General features: G+C 40.4%; 1 protein-coding gene across 8 annotated transcripts in view; it reads right to left on the bottom strand.

Annotated features, from left to right (window-relative positions):
* OSBPL9 (oxysterol binding protein like 9) overlaps positions 1-16,514 on the bottom strand; it is a 127,730-nt gene that overhangs the window by 8,388 nt on the left and 102,828 nt on the right. For 7 of the 8 annotated variants that reach the window (XM_061632969.1, XM_061632970.1, XM_061632962.1 and 4 more), the window contains 7 exons: positions 12,677-12,770; positions 12,054-12,158; positions 11,424-11,583; positions 7,960-8,072; positions 7,447-7,565; positions 670-755; positions 113-287 (listed from right to left, as the gene is read on the bottom strand). In XM_061632969.1, the coding sequence (XP_061488953.1) occupies positions 113-287; positions 670-755; positions 7,447-7,565; positions 7,960-8,072; positions 11,424-11,583; positions 12,054-12,158; positions 12,677-12,770 (852 nt within the window). The remainder of the gene's footprint in view (positions 1-112; positions 288-669; positions 756-7,446; positions 7,566-7,959; positions 8,073-11,423; positions 11,584-12,053; positions 12,159-12,676; positions 12,771-16,514) is intronic. The other variant, XM_061632964.1, reaches the window with a different exon arrangement.

Raw genomic sequence — 16,514 nt, 5'->3', positions numbered from 1 at the left:
AACAAAATAGAAATGAGAGAGAAAACTGTTGTGAAATGGCTGGGATAAAGTTTGTAATTATTAAATAAATTACTGTATTTTGTAAACAAGTCATTTAGCAAATTTTACTAACCGTATGATCTTCTTGTTCAACACTTGGCAGCACCCAGTGACATCGGAAGATTTCTCCTAAGATGGGATTGTAAGGCTTTTTAGCAACAGACCCTTTCCTTCCTGCATGGAAAGCTGAGAGGTACCACTTGACCACTTGAATCATTCGGTCCTTTGGATCTTTTTGGTCACTAATACTAGAGAAAACACAAGTTAATAAATTATCTATAAAAATATTTTTTGAAATCACACAGAATTTATTCAAGCTGTTTTAAACTAGGCTGAGGGAAAAATCAAATTAATAGTTTAGCTACACTTAAAAAACCTTTCCATTCCTACATATTAGACAAACTGCATTATAATTAGCTGCCCAGTTTCAGCCACAATATTGCTAAAAGCATCTGGATCCGACAAACAAGTAGGCAGCAGATCACGTATTTGGAGAAATTAGATCATGCTGCTTATACAAAAATGCATCCACTGAATTGGAGTTATGCCTGAGTTTGGATTCCATGCAAAAGAATATCAAGTTTGCACCATGCATATACCTAATAAGTATATCATCGAAATTGAGAATACCTCACAAATAAGTCTGGATGTGCGAAGAAATCTGCATACATTTCTAAAAGTGATCTTCTTTCCAATATAAAAGTTGGAAGAACCACCTGAGGGAAGAAACACACAAAACGTTTAGTTTTTTTTATAGATAGTGGAATACATGCATCTTTAAAGTTGCTCAAAACCACTTAAGCATACACAACACTTACTGCTGTTACTTTACTTACATAAAACTTTCCTCTAAGCTTTTCAGTACAAGATTTATTTTTGTATGTATTTATGTATTTTGTATTTTGCACAATTCAAAGAAAATTTGAAAGCAGGTACAGAATAATGCTTCAGGCATTATTGTTGAAAGATATATGTCCAATATTGTTTATTAAAAGAGCAGCCTAGCATTTATAGAATGTCCATGGGGCTGAATTCAAAGTAAAAACAACATTGGAAACATTACATGTTTCATCTGTCTAGAGATTTGAGAAAGTGCTGCTCATCTTAGTTTAAAGGCACTAAATAATGGACTTGATACTAACCTACAGTTTAAAGATGCTCAGTTGGTAGTAGAGACATGGATCTTAATTCTAAGGGCTGATTAAACCACAGAATATTCTGAACAGTGTTGCCTAATTTTTAAGGCTGGAGAATCTGAATTTCACCTTAAAATGTTTACCTAGCTGTGGATAAAGTCTTAAATATACAGTGACCCAGTTCACATGACAGGGTAACCCATGGTCTGAAATAAACAAGTTTGCCGTTAACAAGCAGCAAGCTAGTACATTCTGCCTGCTTTGCTCCTTTCTTCCCCAAACCAGGAAATAAACCATGGAATACCTAGCTTAGCATTACATATGAGCCAGTACCTATTTGTTTCTCTCCAAACAAACAATGAGCAAAAACCATGGTTTGTTCTTGACTTACTATTGGTTACTTTAGATTATGGCTTACTGTCGCATGTGAATGAAAAATGTATTATTATCAAATGCTTTCTCAGCATCCAAGAAAATAAAAGCAGCTTGTATGTCATTTCGTTGTTCTAGATATTCCAACACATTCAAAACATTCCTGACGTTATCACGTAATTGTCTTTTAGGTAAAAACCCCGCTTGATCTTCCTGAATAAATTGTTGCAATATTATTTTTATTCTTTCAGCCAAAATAATTGTAAAAATTTTATAGTCATTATTCAGTAAAGATATTGGCCGATAATTTTTTGTTTTAGTTAAATCCTGCTCCTCTTTAGGTATTAATGTTATATTGGCATTTTTCCAACTATCCGGTATCTTCCCCTCTTGTCAAATAGAATTCATTGTATACTGTAAAGGTGGTAAAAGTTCCTCCTCCAAGCATTTGTAATACATTTCCATTTGAATTGGAAATTTATGTTTAAGGTTCTAGAGCAAATGGACTTTGGAGATAATTTTATAAAATGGATCAGATTGATTTATACATCACAGAAGGCACAGATAATTGTCAATGGGGATTTAACGGACTTATGTGACATACAAAAGGGTACAAGACAGGGATGTCCATTGTGCCCCCTTCTATTTATTCTGGTTTTAGAAGTGCTGCTTAGAGACGTAAGGCAAGACAAAAAGATTTCGGGAATAAAGATAAAAAAAGAGGAATATAAATTGAGAGCATTTGCTGATGACTTGATAATTGTATTAGAAAATCCCTTGGAAGGAATCAAAGTATTGATGGATAAATTAGAAGAATTTGGACCATTAGCAGGATTTAAGATCAATAATCAAAAAACGAAGATGTTGGTGAAAAATTTATCTTTAAGAGATCAAAAAGAGTTAATGGAGAAGATAGATTTTAAAATAGAAGAAAAGGTGAAATATTTAGGTATCACTATGACAAATAAAAATTCAAAGTTGTTTCATAATAATTATGAAAAACTATGGACAGAGATTAAGAAAGATTTGTTAAGACGGGATAAATTAAAGTTGTCATTAATGGGTAGAATATCTGTAATAAAAATTAATGTATTGCCGAGAATGATGTTTCTATTTCAAACAATACCTGTCATATCCTCTGATCTACCTTTCAAACAATGGCAAAAAAATATTTCTAAATTTGTTTGGCAGGGGAAAAAACCAAGAGTTAAATTTAAATTATTACAAGACGCCAAAGAAAGAGGAGGGCTGGGATTACCAAATTTGAGACTTTATTTTGCTACTTGTTGCTTAGTCTGGATAAAGGAATGGATTGTATTGAGGAACAAAAGATTATTGGATTTGGAGGGTCACAACCTGAAGTGGGGATGGCATGGATATCTACGGTATGATAAAGTAAAAGTTAATGTGGATTTTAATAATCATTTTATAAGACGTCCTTTGTTGAATATATTGAATAAATACAAAACAAGTTTTTTTTCGAAAATACCACTATGTGTTTCAAGTCAAGAAGCATTTTATAGAAGAGAAATGGCTGGAAAAGAGAAATGGTTAACTTACCAAGAACTATTGGGTCAAGAAGACAGACTGGGAATCCTGTTGGTGTACCGCCCACCTTGCTGCCCAACAGCTTCCCTAGCTGAGCTGACAGAGATAGTCTCGGAGGTATTGCTGAGGTCCCCCAAACTTATGGTGTTGGGGGACATCAACATTCATGCCGAGACTGTTTTATCTGGGGCGGCTCAGGACTTCATGGCCACCATGACAACCATGGGGCTGTCTCAATTTGTTACTGGCCCAACGCATGTATCGGGTCACACTCTTGATTTGATCTTCGCCACTGGTCATGGAAGTGGTGATCTGGAGGTGGGGTGTTTTTCATCTACTCCATTGTCATGGACAGATCACCGCCTGCTGAGTTTTAGACTTACGACGACTCTTTCCCTCTGCAAGGGTGGGGAACCTATTAAGTTGGTCCGCTCTCGGAGGCTTATGGATCCTATTGGTTTTCAGATGGCTCTGGGAGTTTTTCCAGCTGATAGTACTGGCGCTCCTGTCGAGGCCTTGGTCGAACTGTGGAATACGGAGATGGCCCGGGCTATTGACACGATTGCTCCCACGCGCCCTCTTCGATGCAGAGCTCATACAGCTCCGTGGTATACCCCGGAGCTGAGAGTGATGAAGCAAGAGAGAAGGAGGCTGGAGTGCAGATGGAGACGAACTCCAGACGGATGCAGTTATGCTTTGGTAAGTGCCTCTACTAAGTCGTATATAAAAGCGGTAAGGGCGGCGAAGAAGTTTCACTTCGCTGCCTCTATCAGGACATCTCTCTGCCGCCCTGCAGAGCTTTTTAGGGTTGTACGAGGACTCTTACATTCTGGTCCTCGAGATACTATTGAAACATCTGAAGCTCGCTGTAACGACATCGCAGGGCACTTCCAAAATAAAATCGCATGCATCCGTAGGGACCTAGACTCCGATGTTATGACAGACGAATCCATTGAAGTGTCCAGAACACGGTCTTGTCTTTCATTATTGGATGAGTTTCAGTTGGTGCAGCTTGAGGAAGTGGACAAGGTACTTGGATTGGTGCGGGCGACCACGTCTGCTCTAGATCCTTGTCCATCTTGGCTAGTGAAGGCTAGCAGGACTACTACCACCGGCTGGGCCAAGGAAGTGATAAATGCCTCCTTGAGTGAGGGAGTAGTCCCTAGTAGCCTCAAGGAGGCAGTAGTAAGACCTCTCTTAAAGAAACCTTCCTTAGACCCAGATGACCTGAACAACTATAGACCGGTGGCGAATGTCCCCTTTTTGGGCAAGGTTCTGGAGCGGGTGGTTGCCGGTCAGCTCCAGGTGCTCTTGGATGAGACCGATTATCTGGATCCGTTTCAATCCAGTTTTAGGCCTGGTTTTGGCACTGAAACAGCCTTGGTCGCCCTGTATGATGACCTTTGTCGGGAGAGGGACAGAGGGAGTGTGACTCTGTTGATTCTCCTTGATCTCTCAGCGGCGTTTGATACCATCGACCATGGTATCCTTCTGGGGAGACTCGCGGAGTTGGGAGTTGGAGGCACTGCTTGGCAGTGGTTCCGCTCCTACTTGGCGGATCGTCACCAGAAGGTAGTACTTGGGGAACATTGCTCAACTCCTTGGACTCTCCATTGTGGAGTCCCTCAGGGGTCGGTTTTGTCCCCCATGCTTTTTAACATTTACATGCAGCCTCTGGGTGCCGTCATCAGGAGTTTTGGAGTGCGTTGCCACCAGTACACTGATGACACGCAGCTCTATTTCTCCTTTTCATCTTCTACAGGTGAGTCTGTGGATGTGCTGAATCACTGCCTGACCGCGATAATGGACTGGATGAGAGCTAATAAATTGAGACTCAATCCAGACAAGACTGAGACACTGTTGGTGAATGCCTTCCCTGCCCAGATGGTGGATGCTTACCCTGTTCTAGATGGGGTTACACTCCCCTTGAAGGAACAGGTTCGTAGTCTTGGGGTTCTTTTCGATCCTTCCTTGTCTCTGGAGGCGCAAGTGGCCACGGTGGCAAGGAATGCATTCTACCACCTTCGGTTGGTAGCCCAGCTACGCCCCTATCTGGACAGGGATGACCTCGCCTCAGTTGTTCATGCTCTGGTAACTTCTAGGTTGGATTACTGTAATGTGCTCTACGTAGGGCTGCCCTTGAAGACAGTTCGGAAGCTTCAGCTAGTGCAAAACGCAGCAGCCAGACTGCTGACGAGGACCAGCCGGTCAGCGCATATAACACCTGTTCTGGCCCGTTTGCACTGGCTACCTATTTGCTTCCGAGCCAGATTCAAGGTGCTGGTTTTGACCTATAAAGCCTTACACGGTGTGGGACTGCAGTATCTTGTGGAGCGCCTCTCCCGCTATGAACCGACCCGGTCACTTCGCTCAGCATCTAAGGCCCTCCTCCGGGTACCAACCCATCGGGAAGCCCGGAGGACAGTTACTCGATCTAGGGCCTTTTCTGTAGTGGCCCCCGAATTGTGGAATAGCCTCCCCGAAGAAATACGCCTGGCGCCGACGCTTCTATCTTTTCGGCGCCAGGTTAAGACCTGGCTATGCTCCCAGGCATTTTAAAGCGTTTAATGTTACAATTTTAAATCTCTTTGTTTCAGTTTATTTATTGTGATATTTTGTATTTCTGTACTTTTAATCTTTTGTACACCGTCCAGAGAGCTATTCGCTATGGGCGGTTTAAAAATGAAATAAAATAAATAAATAAATATTAGAAAATGTGCATGGTGAATATATAATGAAAGAGAGAGAACAACTAATAAAGGAAGGATATAGTTCACAATGGTTTGCCTATTTACAATTGTTAGAAAGATTTAAAATGGACAAGAAAATGTATGGGTTTGAAATAAATAAATCTGATTTTGAAATAGGTTTGTGTACAAATGATGAATGCATAATTGCAAAAATGTATAATTTTTTATTAAAAATGGACATGGAAGAAGAACAAGTAAAAGAGTGTATGGTTAAGTGGGCAAAAAAATTTGGTTATAATATACAAATGGTTCAATGGGAAAATATGTGGAAAAAAGGTTTGAAATTTACATTATGCTATAATCTTAAAGAAAATTTTTATAAAATGATGTATCGTTGGTATATGACTCCAGAAAAGTTGTCAAAAATGTATAGTAATGTTTCTAATGTATGTTGGAAATGTAAACAACAAGAAGGATCTTTTTATCATATGTGGTGGTTGTGTAAACAGGCAAAATTATTTTGGGCACAGACAGGTAGGATGATGCAACAAATCTTAAAGATAAATATTCAGTCAAAACCAGAATTTTTTTTATTGGGTTTTATGGATAAACAAAAGGAAAAGAAATATGGAAGAATAATATTATATATGATCACGGCAGCAAGATTACTATATGCACAAAAGTGGAAAATGGAATCGATACCAACAATGGAAGAATGGCTATTGAAATTAATGGACTTAGTTGAGATGGACAAATTGACATGTCTTATTAGAGAAAAAACGACAGATACATTTCTTAAGGAATGGAAGCCTCTTTTGGACTTTTTGTTGAAAGAAAAAAATGAAATGATGATAATGGGATTTGACGATTAATTAAGATAGACTTTGGAAAAAAGTGAATTTCGTATGTTTTAGGAGACAGGTTTGATATATATTATATACTTATAGCTGATCTGTAACAAATCGGAAGTCAAGTTTTTCTTTTTATTTTATTTTTTTCTGTTGTATTGTTTTTGTTGTATTTGTTTTTATAAAAATTTGAATAATAAAAAAAATATTAAAAAAAGAAAAGAAAAATGTATTATTAAGTCATATTAAAAAAGCAGTCTAGCATTTATAGAATATCCATGGCGCGGAATTCAAAGTAAGAACAACACTGGAAGTGTTACATATTTCATCTGTCTGGAGATTTGAGAAAGTGCTGCTCATCTCAGTTTAAAGGCAGTTTGAACTGAATGCTCAAATCACATCAATTTCAATGAGATTGAAGCATGTCTAACATTACATGCTGAAACAGGTCATCAAGTAGGGCTGCTAGTCTAGCACTCTCCAAAAGAGTCAGGAGTCCTTAGGAAAGGCTTCTGGAGAGTGCTTTGGGCTACAATGGGAAGAGTTCATCTTGTGCTAGTATCCTTGCATAAGTGCAGCAATCAGAAACCACCCTGTGTTAAATAACCAAGCAACACACAACACCTTTGTATAGATTACTCACAAATATGTTTGTGGAAGTTTGACATGTACAGAGTCCACAACCGTAGAAAGGATTTGGGATAAGGGAGATAAAACATTCATTTACCAATGACTGAATCATCTCACTTTCAAAGTAATTAAAGCCACTTAGATGCAATTCAACTTCCATGAAGCTCCTCTTTTGACTCTTACCTTTGTTAAGTCCATTCCTAACCTAACTTGTGATAAAAGATGCATGATAACACTCTTGTGTTCTTCCACCGACTCTCCTTCAGCATCGTCGTCTCTATCATCATGAGGATCAAAAAGATCTAAAATAAACAGCATTCACTACATCCATTACTGAAAAACTAGAAAATAATCAACCATTTAGACTCTAAATAAGGGGTAGGGGGCCTGCGGTCTTTGACCTAATTTCATGTGTGTGGGGAAGAGAAGTGGCAGAAAGAGTGAGAGAAAAGGAGTGCCTTGGCCACTTTTGGCTCCAGGCCCATCCACCATGACCCCTGACAGAAAAAAAGGTTCCCCACACCTCATCTAATACCTCCAAATTAACAAACAAAAACACAAATCTTAAAAATAATCAAGCAAAGATTAATTTATCCCCACTATCTGCTACTCTTCTTTTAAAGTATCTATATTAAATATACTGGAATTTGTACTGAACTGATGTTCGGCCCTGGATAGTTTATGGATTTCTCTTACCAGCATCGTTTGTTCCATTAGACATGGAAGAATTGAGTGACTCTGTCGTGTCTGGGCGCTTCATGCTACTTCCTGTGCTGCTACGAGTTAGGATTGCCCCTGGCTCTGAAGAGCTATGGAAAGATACAAAGCTCATTTAGGTGAAAGTATTTTAGATCATTTTAATAAACATAAGGATGTGAAGAATTCCTACACTTGAGGAATAGCTAAGAAACAACAACAACAACAACAACAATAATAATAATAATAAATTTAATTTTTGTGTCGCCTATCTGGCCGAAGCCACTCTAGGCGACGTACATATTAAAATTCAATAAAATACAATATAATTACAGAATAAAATACAATGCAGTCAACACTAATGCAGGCGTAAAACTATGTAGGGCAATCAGAAACAATAAACAATCACAGAAAAATTAGCCCACCCCAGAGATCCCAAAGGCCTGTCTAAAGAGCCAAGTTTTTAAGGCTCGGCGAAATGTATCCAGGGAAGGGGCATGGCAAAGATCAAACGGGAGGGAGTTCCAGAGAGTGGGGGCCGCCTCTGAAAATGCCCTCTCTCTAGTCCCCACCAACCTAGCTGTTTTCGTTGGTGGGACAGAGAGAAGGCCCTGCGTGGCTGATCTAGTTGGGCGGCTTAATTTGTGGTACTGGAGGTGCTCCTTCAGGTAAACTGGGCCGAGACCGTATAGGGATTTAAAGGTTAACACCAACACCTTGAATTGGGCCTGGAAAACAACTGGAAGCCAATGTAGATGAAATAACACTGGTGTGATGTGATCGCGGTGGCGGCTGTTTGTAAGCAACCGAGCCGCCGCATTCTGCACCAGTTGTAGTTTCCGGACCGTTTTCAAGGGTAACCCCACGTAGAGCGCATTGCAGTAGTCTAATCGAGAGGTGACCAGGGCATGTACTACCAGTGGGAGCTGATGAATAGGGAGGTAGGGTTGCAGCCTCCGTATGAGGTGTAGTTGATACCAAGCTGCCCGGCTCACTGCCGAAATCTGTGCCTCCATGGACAGCTTGGAATCAAGAACAACCCCGAGGCTGCGGACCTGATCCTTCAGGGGTAAACTCACCCCATTAAGCCTCAGGTCAACAACACCCAACCTTCCCCTGTCACCCACAAGCAGCACCTCGGTCTTATCAGGATTAAGCTTCAGCCTGTTCCTTCCCATCCACCCACTCACGGATTCCAGGCACTTGGACAAGGTCTCCACAGCCAACTCCGGTGAGGATTTAAAGGAGAGGTAGAGCTGCGTGTCATCAGCATATTGGTGACACCGCAGCCCAAAACTCCTGATGATAGCTCCCAGCGCTTTTATATAGATGTTAAATAGCATGGGAGAGAGGATAGAACCCTGTGGCACTCCACAAGTGAGGGGCCAAGGGTCTGAAACCTCATCCCCCAATGCTACCTGTTGATGCCTGTCAGAGAGAAAGGAACGGAACCACTGTAAAACAGTGCCTCCTATTCCCAATCCTTCCAGGCGATCTAACAGGATACCGTGGTCGACGGTGTAAGTACAGCTTTAAGGAGTGGAACAGAGACCAAAGCATGGCTAATAGTTCATTTAGTGCATTTTAAATGTTTAAAGGTTTGCATACAGAAGTTAATCAAGAAGGCGGTTGCTCACACAACCAGACTTTCCGACTCCATTCAGTCATTTTCAGCCACCTGTACTCCTTGAAAAGCCTCCAAGAGTCTGCTCCTCCCCCACCCCTCCTGCGAGGCTTTTCAGGAGACATAGAGGGCTGCAGTGGACAGGAAAAATGGGAAAGCTCTGCTGTGAGAGTAGCCTTCCTCTTGCTTAACTTTTAGATAAGTTCTTTACACACATTCTCAGAACTTATTTGCAAATGCTCCATATTGGGAGTCACTTTGGCAGGCAAGCTCATCACCTGACATAATGGTGAACCAACTACAAAGGAAAAAAATTGGTGCACATTCAAAAGTGCACTCCCAGTTCTTTCCTTTCTTCCTTCGCAGCCCAGCATGAACTCAAGCCAGGCTGCAAAGAAAGATCCAGACAATCCCAGTGGGAGTTGAACAGTGTTGATCAGCACTGATTGTAACCCCCACTTTCGGCAGGGATTGACTGCCCTCAGGAGCTCCCAAGTGGAACCAATTCCAGTGATGCTTGGATTTAGTGCCAAATGCAAGCTCTGCCTGCCAAGAAAGAATTGGGAGCACACATTAAAGCTCCCAATTGGTCCCTTTGCAGCCGTGTCTTTCTTGGCCATCACATATGGCATCAGGTGTGGGGCAATTGAGTGTGGTTTGTGGGAAACTTGTTTGCGGGCCAAAGGAGGACTTCTGGTGAGCCTAATTTGGCCTGTGGGCCAAAGTTCCCCACCACTGCTGCATACAGTAGGCCAGTTTTAGCACATATGGGGAGCAAAGTTTAAAGGCTAGGTGACTGTAGGTAAGTCACTACTGATTTCATGGCTGAGCTTTTTGAACTGAGGACAACTTCTGTGCTATACCTGCTCATGAATGAAAAGTCAATTTCTATCAGCATCTATAGGAACTAGTGCAGTTTCCATACGCATGAAAGGTCTTTGGAGAATTAGTTGGTATGGCATAGGTATTTCATTCACAATATGGATTTGATATACCGTATATTCCGGCGTATAAGACGACTTTTTAACCCAGGAAAATCTTTTCAAAAGTTGGGGGTCGTCTTATACGCCGGGTGCTGAAAAAGAGCGGGAAAATTAAGTAAAAAAAAAGCTGCAGCGGGAGTGGAAGCTGTCGCAGCCGCCGTCCAGAGAGACCGCCGCTGCGAGGAAGGCAACGCAGCGAGGCTCAAGAAGTTACAGCAGAGCCTGAGATGAAATTGACTCGAAACGGAGTTACTGCTGTGAGGAGGGAAGCCTCCGCAGAGCCTGAGATGAAATTGACTAGAAATGGCGTTACTGCCTTGAGGAGGGAAGCCTCGGCAGAGCCTGAGACGAATTGACTCGAAACGGCCAGATATAGGAGGGAGAAGCCACAAAAGGCTCCTGGGGAGAACTTGGGCAAACTCTATATTTTAACTGGAAAAGTTGGGGGTCGTCTTATACGCCCAGTCGTCTTATACGCCGGAATATACGGTAAGCAAGAAAGACTTTCTTGCTTAAACTGTGCTTAACTTGTACTTTTAAGAAACTGAGTAAAGATACTGAATGAGATCCAAAGTAGTTCAAGTGAGTGTCCATTTGTGCAATGGGGCTTCTGCTTCCTTTCCTCCCCTGTGCACCTCCAAAAACTGCTCTGGAAGATTGGTGGACTCTCCAGAGCAAATTTTGAGGGCACAGAGGGAGCTACAGGGGTAAGAAACTAGAAGTCCTGTTGTGCAAGTAGATGGATATCATCCTAACAATTTCTGCTACATGCACGGAATGAATTCATTATCCCACTTATGTACAACCTTCCACAGTTCTCAAGGGAAAATAGTGTGTGTAGGCTTTCCATCACTTACTCCAAACATCTCTTTGGGGATGCACTGCTCTGATAGAATTCATCAGCATCATAAAATTCATCTTCACTGCTGGAATAGGAGAAATCTGGAACTGTATTTGGAGAAAGATTGGCATGGCTTGGAGAAGTTAAACTGCTGCTGGGTGCTGACTGTCCACTTCCTATAAAGATTATGTAAATAATTTTTTTAAAAATTGGTGGCTTCTAAAAAAATCACAAGTAACAACTTATATTAGCTCATGAAGTTCAGGATCAATAACTATTTGTAAATAGAGCTGAACATGATTTTTGCCAAATAAATTAACAACAGTCAAAGGAATGGCAGTGACCTGTAACAGAGATGACTGGATGTAATTCTTCTCTCTCCCAACCAACCAACCAACCACTCCCATCATCCCTGCCCACTGGCCATGCTGGTTGGGGCTGATTGGAGTTGAAATTCAACAGCATTTGGAGGGCACCAGGTTAGCCCCCCTGGTCTAGAACATTTTCGTTTCCTCCTCTTGGGAAGAATATGGACCTATGAAATTCCCAATAAAACATGTGCATCATGGAAGGCCACAGGCTCCCTACTCCCACTCTACGGCACACATTTCCATATTTCAAAACAAGATAAACAATTGTGATATACCTGTACTATTTGGTGTTGGAGTCTGGTGATTTCCAATTAATGCTACAACAGGTCCAACTGGCAAAGATGAAGGTCGCTGTTCTGATTTGCAAAGCTGAGCTGGTTCTGAAAGATATTGAAATATGACAAATGAAAAGGCATAGGCAAAAATCCTCACATTTTCACTAGCATCATCCTAGACACAGAATGTATTCTCTTATTCTACTCTTCATATAGCAAGATGAGAGTTCCATGCTCTGCCACAATTCCTTGCTTAAGTGATTAGTGCACTGAAGAGGCAATCAAGATACGGAATGCAAACAGAAATAACTTAACTACATGAATTAATTAGAAGCTCACCACAACATTTTAAAAAAATCAGTTCATCTGCATACAAGAGGAAAGAGTTAAATAAGCATGCACTTCAGCACAGAAAAAATATTCTTTTTTTTCACAAGTAGTAGCACAGCACTAAGAGCTTATAGATTACATAAGCCATTTCCTTTCTCCAACCACATTCCCTGAACATATGTACACTAAATGGACTATGTAAGCTGAAGCAGAACAGTCAACTATTAGTACTAAGCATTAAATGTTCAGAAATGAACATTTCTGAAAATGCAAGCAGTTCACAAATACTATACCTGGAGGTAAGACAGTTTGGGTAGGCATTGTGCTGATCACTGAAGATTCCAATAGACTAGGTTGATATATTGCATCAACAGGGTTAATAGTGCTCTGGGACACACACACACACACAAAAACAAAAAACAAATTAAACCCTTTTTGAGAACCATGGTAAAGTGTGCTCTGTGCAGGAACTTTCCTAATGCAACAGCAAATTCCTGAGAGAAATACAGAGCGATAGACGTATAACATGTTTTCCAAGCATTAGTAGTCTATACAGAATAGTGGTAGTACATTAAAACTGAATTTAGATGGTGTAAACATAAATGCTCTATAAAACTCTGGATTCCCAACTTTAATTTTTAACTTACTGACATGATGGCAGAACTACAAGATGACAGACAATCTGCAGATGTAGCTTTCTCCTCTTTTAAGAGAAGAAACCCAACAATTGAAGAAGTACTACTGAACAAAGTGTCAGAAGAATTTGTCCAGAGTCTTGAAAAGAAGCCACTATACATTGTCAGACTCATTAGGGAGCCTGATCCTTTGCAGGCTGAGTGAAAGCAAAATACGTTAATCTTGTTTTACATTGTTCATTCTGTGCTGAGCCACAACTATGTATACCTTCCCACCTCAAATTAACTTTTAAGTAAAGCAACTGACCCTTTAATAAGACTAAATGCCTTCTTACAATCTCTTCACAAGCTGCCATATTAGTTGAATTCTGATGTAGGACTGATGTTTAATCAGGACAGGAAATTAATATAGGACATCAAGCTTCACTGGTTTAAATGGGGAAAAGGTGTGTTATACTTTCAGCTGGTTCAAAGACTGATGAAACGGAAAATTTTCTTTATCTAGTAGGGCCACGTGTCCATGTGTGCCCTCATCATACATGCAGTATCAACTAAGATGGTTCCTATAGCCTCAAAGGGCAGAAAAGTGACAGGTATCAGGTATATAATGTGTATGGATGTATGCCTGGCAATAAGTGAAGGAATGCAAGTGCCCTACCATATGAAATAAACTGCCAGCTACCACTATGAGAAACAGCTTTCTCTGTCTTTTAATTATCTTCAAACTTTGCCAACAGTGTTCTAAATGTGTGGGTTCAAGGTTCAATGCAACTGAAATACCTTTAGTGATTTTTAAAAAGTAATCTTAAAACATTCCTGCCATTTGCTGAACATACTGTCAGAAATAAATCAAGATAAGGCTAGAGCACACATTCAGCCATCTGAATACTTAACAATCCAATACGATCTACTTAAATCTAGTTCAAGATCACTTATCACAGGACGAATAAATATAGAAAAACAGTAACTCAGAAGATTAGATACAGATAGGCTGAGCTAAGCATGAGGTTCCAGAAAAGCAAAATAGCAACAAAAATAGTAAGTGGGAGTCCTTACAGATCTGAAGGGAAAAGGAGTGTCTGAAGATAGTACAAGCAGTTTTTCCTTTGCACAAAGCATTAGCAGCAAGAAAATTAAAAAAAAACACTTTCTGAAGGGATTGTTGAGAGAACAAAGGGGGAGTAGTCAAAAACCTGACAAATAACTCCAGGGGATGGCAATGTTTCTTGAAATAAGTAAGCCGAAGAGATCTTAATCTCTTGAAAAATGGCAACGGTGGTTATACTCTGGAGCTACCTTCCTGTGGAGGCAGATCTAGATATTGAACAGCTCTAACCTATGTCATATAGTAAGTTTAAACAACAGTAAAGGATGGTAGCCAATACTGTCAATCTGTTGATGGAAGAAATCTACCAGTACAATGGGAAGGGAGGCAATATTCAACAATTCCACGCCCTCTTCTCCGGAGGGTTGGGGCGAACTTCCAAAGATTTAGGGGCAGTATGGGTGGAGAGGGAATCTCCAAATGTTGCCTCCCTCACCTGCTCTGCTCATGAATTCCTTCCATCACTGAATGAACAGTAATTGGATGCAACCATAAATACTGGACAAGGCCAAATGAATAATGGTCCGTTACTGTCAGTAAAGAAAATTAATTAGCAGAACTTGTTTTGTTCACTGTTATTTGTATCTGTAGCATTTTACTCAAATTTGAACTGTTCCAAGATTGCTTGGAAACTGGTTTAATACAAAACAAATATTAATCCTTGACAAGCAATTGTATCTATTACTTTCAACTTGTCAACATGATCTCTTCTTACTTTGCCCATCTCCTCTTGATTCTAAAACAGAGGTGAGGAACCCGTGGCCTTCCAAATGTTGTTGGACTCCAATTCTCATCAGCTCAGCCAGCATGGTCAAATATCAGGGATGATGGGAGTTGCAAGTACGACAACTTTTGAAAGGGCACAGTATGTCCACCCCTGTTCTAAAGACTTTTACAGAACTTTGAGAATGGCGCTTTATTGCTCAGTGCCAAAACGAGTGATGTAAAAAGTGAACTTTTAGTGTTTCTATAAACACAAAACCATGCCAACTGACAGAATGGCACCAGAATGGGCATGCTAGTTAACTTACAGGGCACTAGGTATAATCACAATAAAGTTACTGATAGTTACTAATATTTTCAGTTGAAATATTGGGCCTCCCACTCTAATAAATCCTCCTCTAGTTAACCTCAGAGAGTACTTGTGAATTGCATGCCTAAGGGTTGGGACAAAGTACTGGGAAATCCTGCTGTACCAATTTGTGAGTCCTTGTTTCAACCACAATATAATGCCAGAGTGAAAGTTTTCACTCCTCAGTCATCAAATCTAGTCAACCACTGTCACCAAGTTTATCTAAGCAAAACCTGGTGAAAATTCAACAGAAAACTTTGAAAGACTTTCAGACTTCTGAAGTGATGACACCAAAATATCTTTTTCAGGCATCTAATTATTAAATATGTATACCATAGGACCTGTATAATATACTTAAAGAAAGACGACCAGTCAGATGTTATAGAACAGAATAATCATGGATCTACTATGAATGCAATTAGGAAACAAGTTTTCAAAAGAGAATTACAATTAAGTGTTTAAAAGGCTTCCATATGAAAGAAATTCAAACTAATTCAAACCTGCAACTATCACAATATATCAGTTTTGGGGCTCATACACAAACACCCTTAATGCATCTTAAATTACAACACACTCATCTGAATGTTAATCCAGACAAGATGGAAGTAGTAGTAGCTTGAAGTTGATACCAGATTTAGCCTGTTCTGGATTGGGTTGAACTCGAAACAGCTTCACAGTTTGGGAGCACTCTTGGACACAAGACCTCCATCTTGTTTCCCAGGCAACAGCAATGGCCAGGAGTATTTTACCAACTTTGTTTCATGACATACGTACCCTTTCCTTGAGAAATGAGACCCAGTCTCAATCATGAAAGTGTGTCATCTACAAATTAGATTACTATGCTTTACATAGCACTGCCCTTGAATAGTATCTTCATCTGGAATGCAGGAGTGAGGGCTCTGATGGAAACTGCCCATTTTAGAGCACATTAGACCTATCCTCCACCATCTTTACTGGTTAGTGGTTTGCTTTGAGGTTCAATTCAGGGTGCCAAATGTGATCTTCAGAGCCCTAAAATGGTTTGGAACCAGGAACTCACAGAAAACTTGTCTCCCTACACCCAGTATGAACCTGCATAGTACACTTGCTCTACTTTAGAGGGCCTAATTCAGGCCCTATTTCTTTCTGAGGTAAGGTGGTTTGATACATGGAAGAGGGCCTTTTCAGTAGTAGCACCCAGGATTTGTAAAGGCCTTGGAGAAGAGGTACGTCTGGCCTCTTGATTGCCTGCTTTCAGGCAGGAGGTGAGGACTATTTCATGTAAGCAGACTTTTTTAGAATTGTAATTTTATCATGTATTTTCCTGCTGTCTGGGTTTA

The sequence above is a fragment of the Rhineura floridana genome, chromosome 6, assembly GCF_030035675.1.
Source record: "Rhineura floridana isolate rRhiFlo1 chromosome 6, rRhiFlo1.hap2, whole genome shotgun sequence".
In the NCBI taxonomy this organism is placed as follows: Eukaryota; Metazoa; Chordata; class Lepidosauria; order Squamata; family Rhineuridae; genus Rhineura; species Rhineura floridana.
The sequence above is the reverse complement of the archived record's forward strand: the minus strand, read 5'-3'. Positions and strand labels throughout refer to the sequence as shown.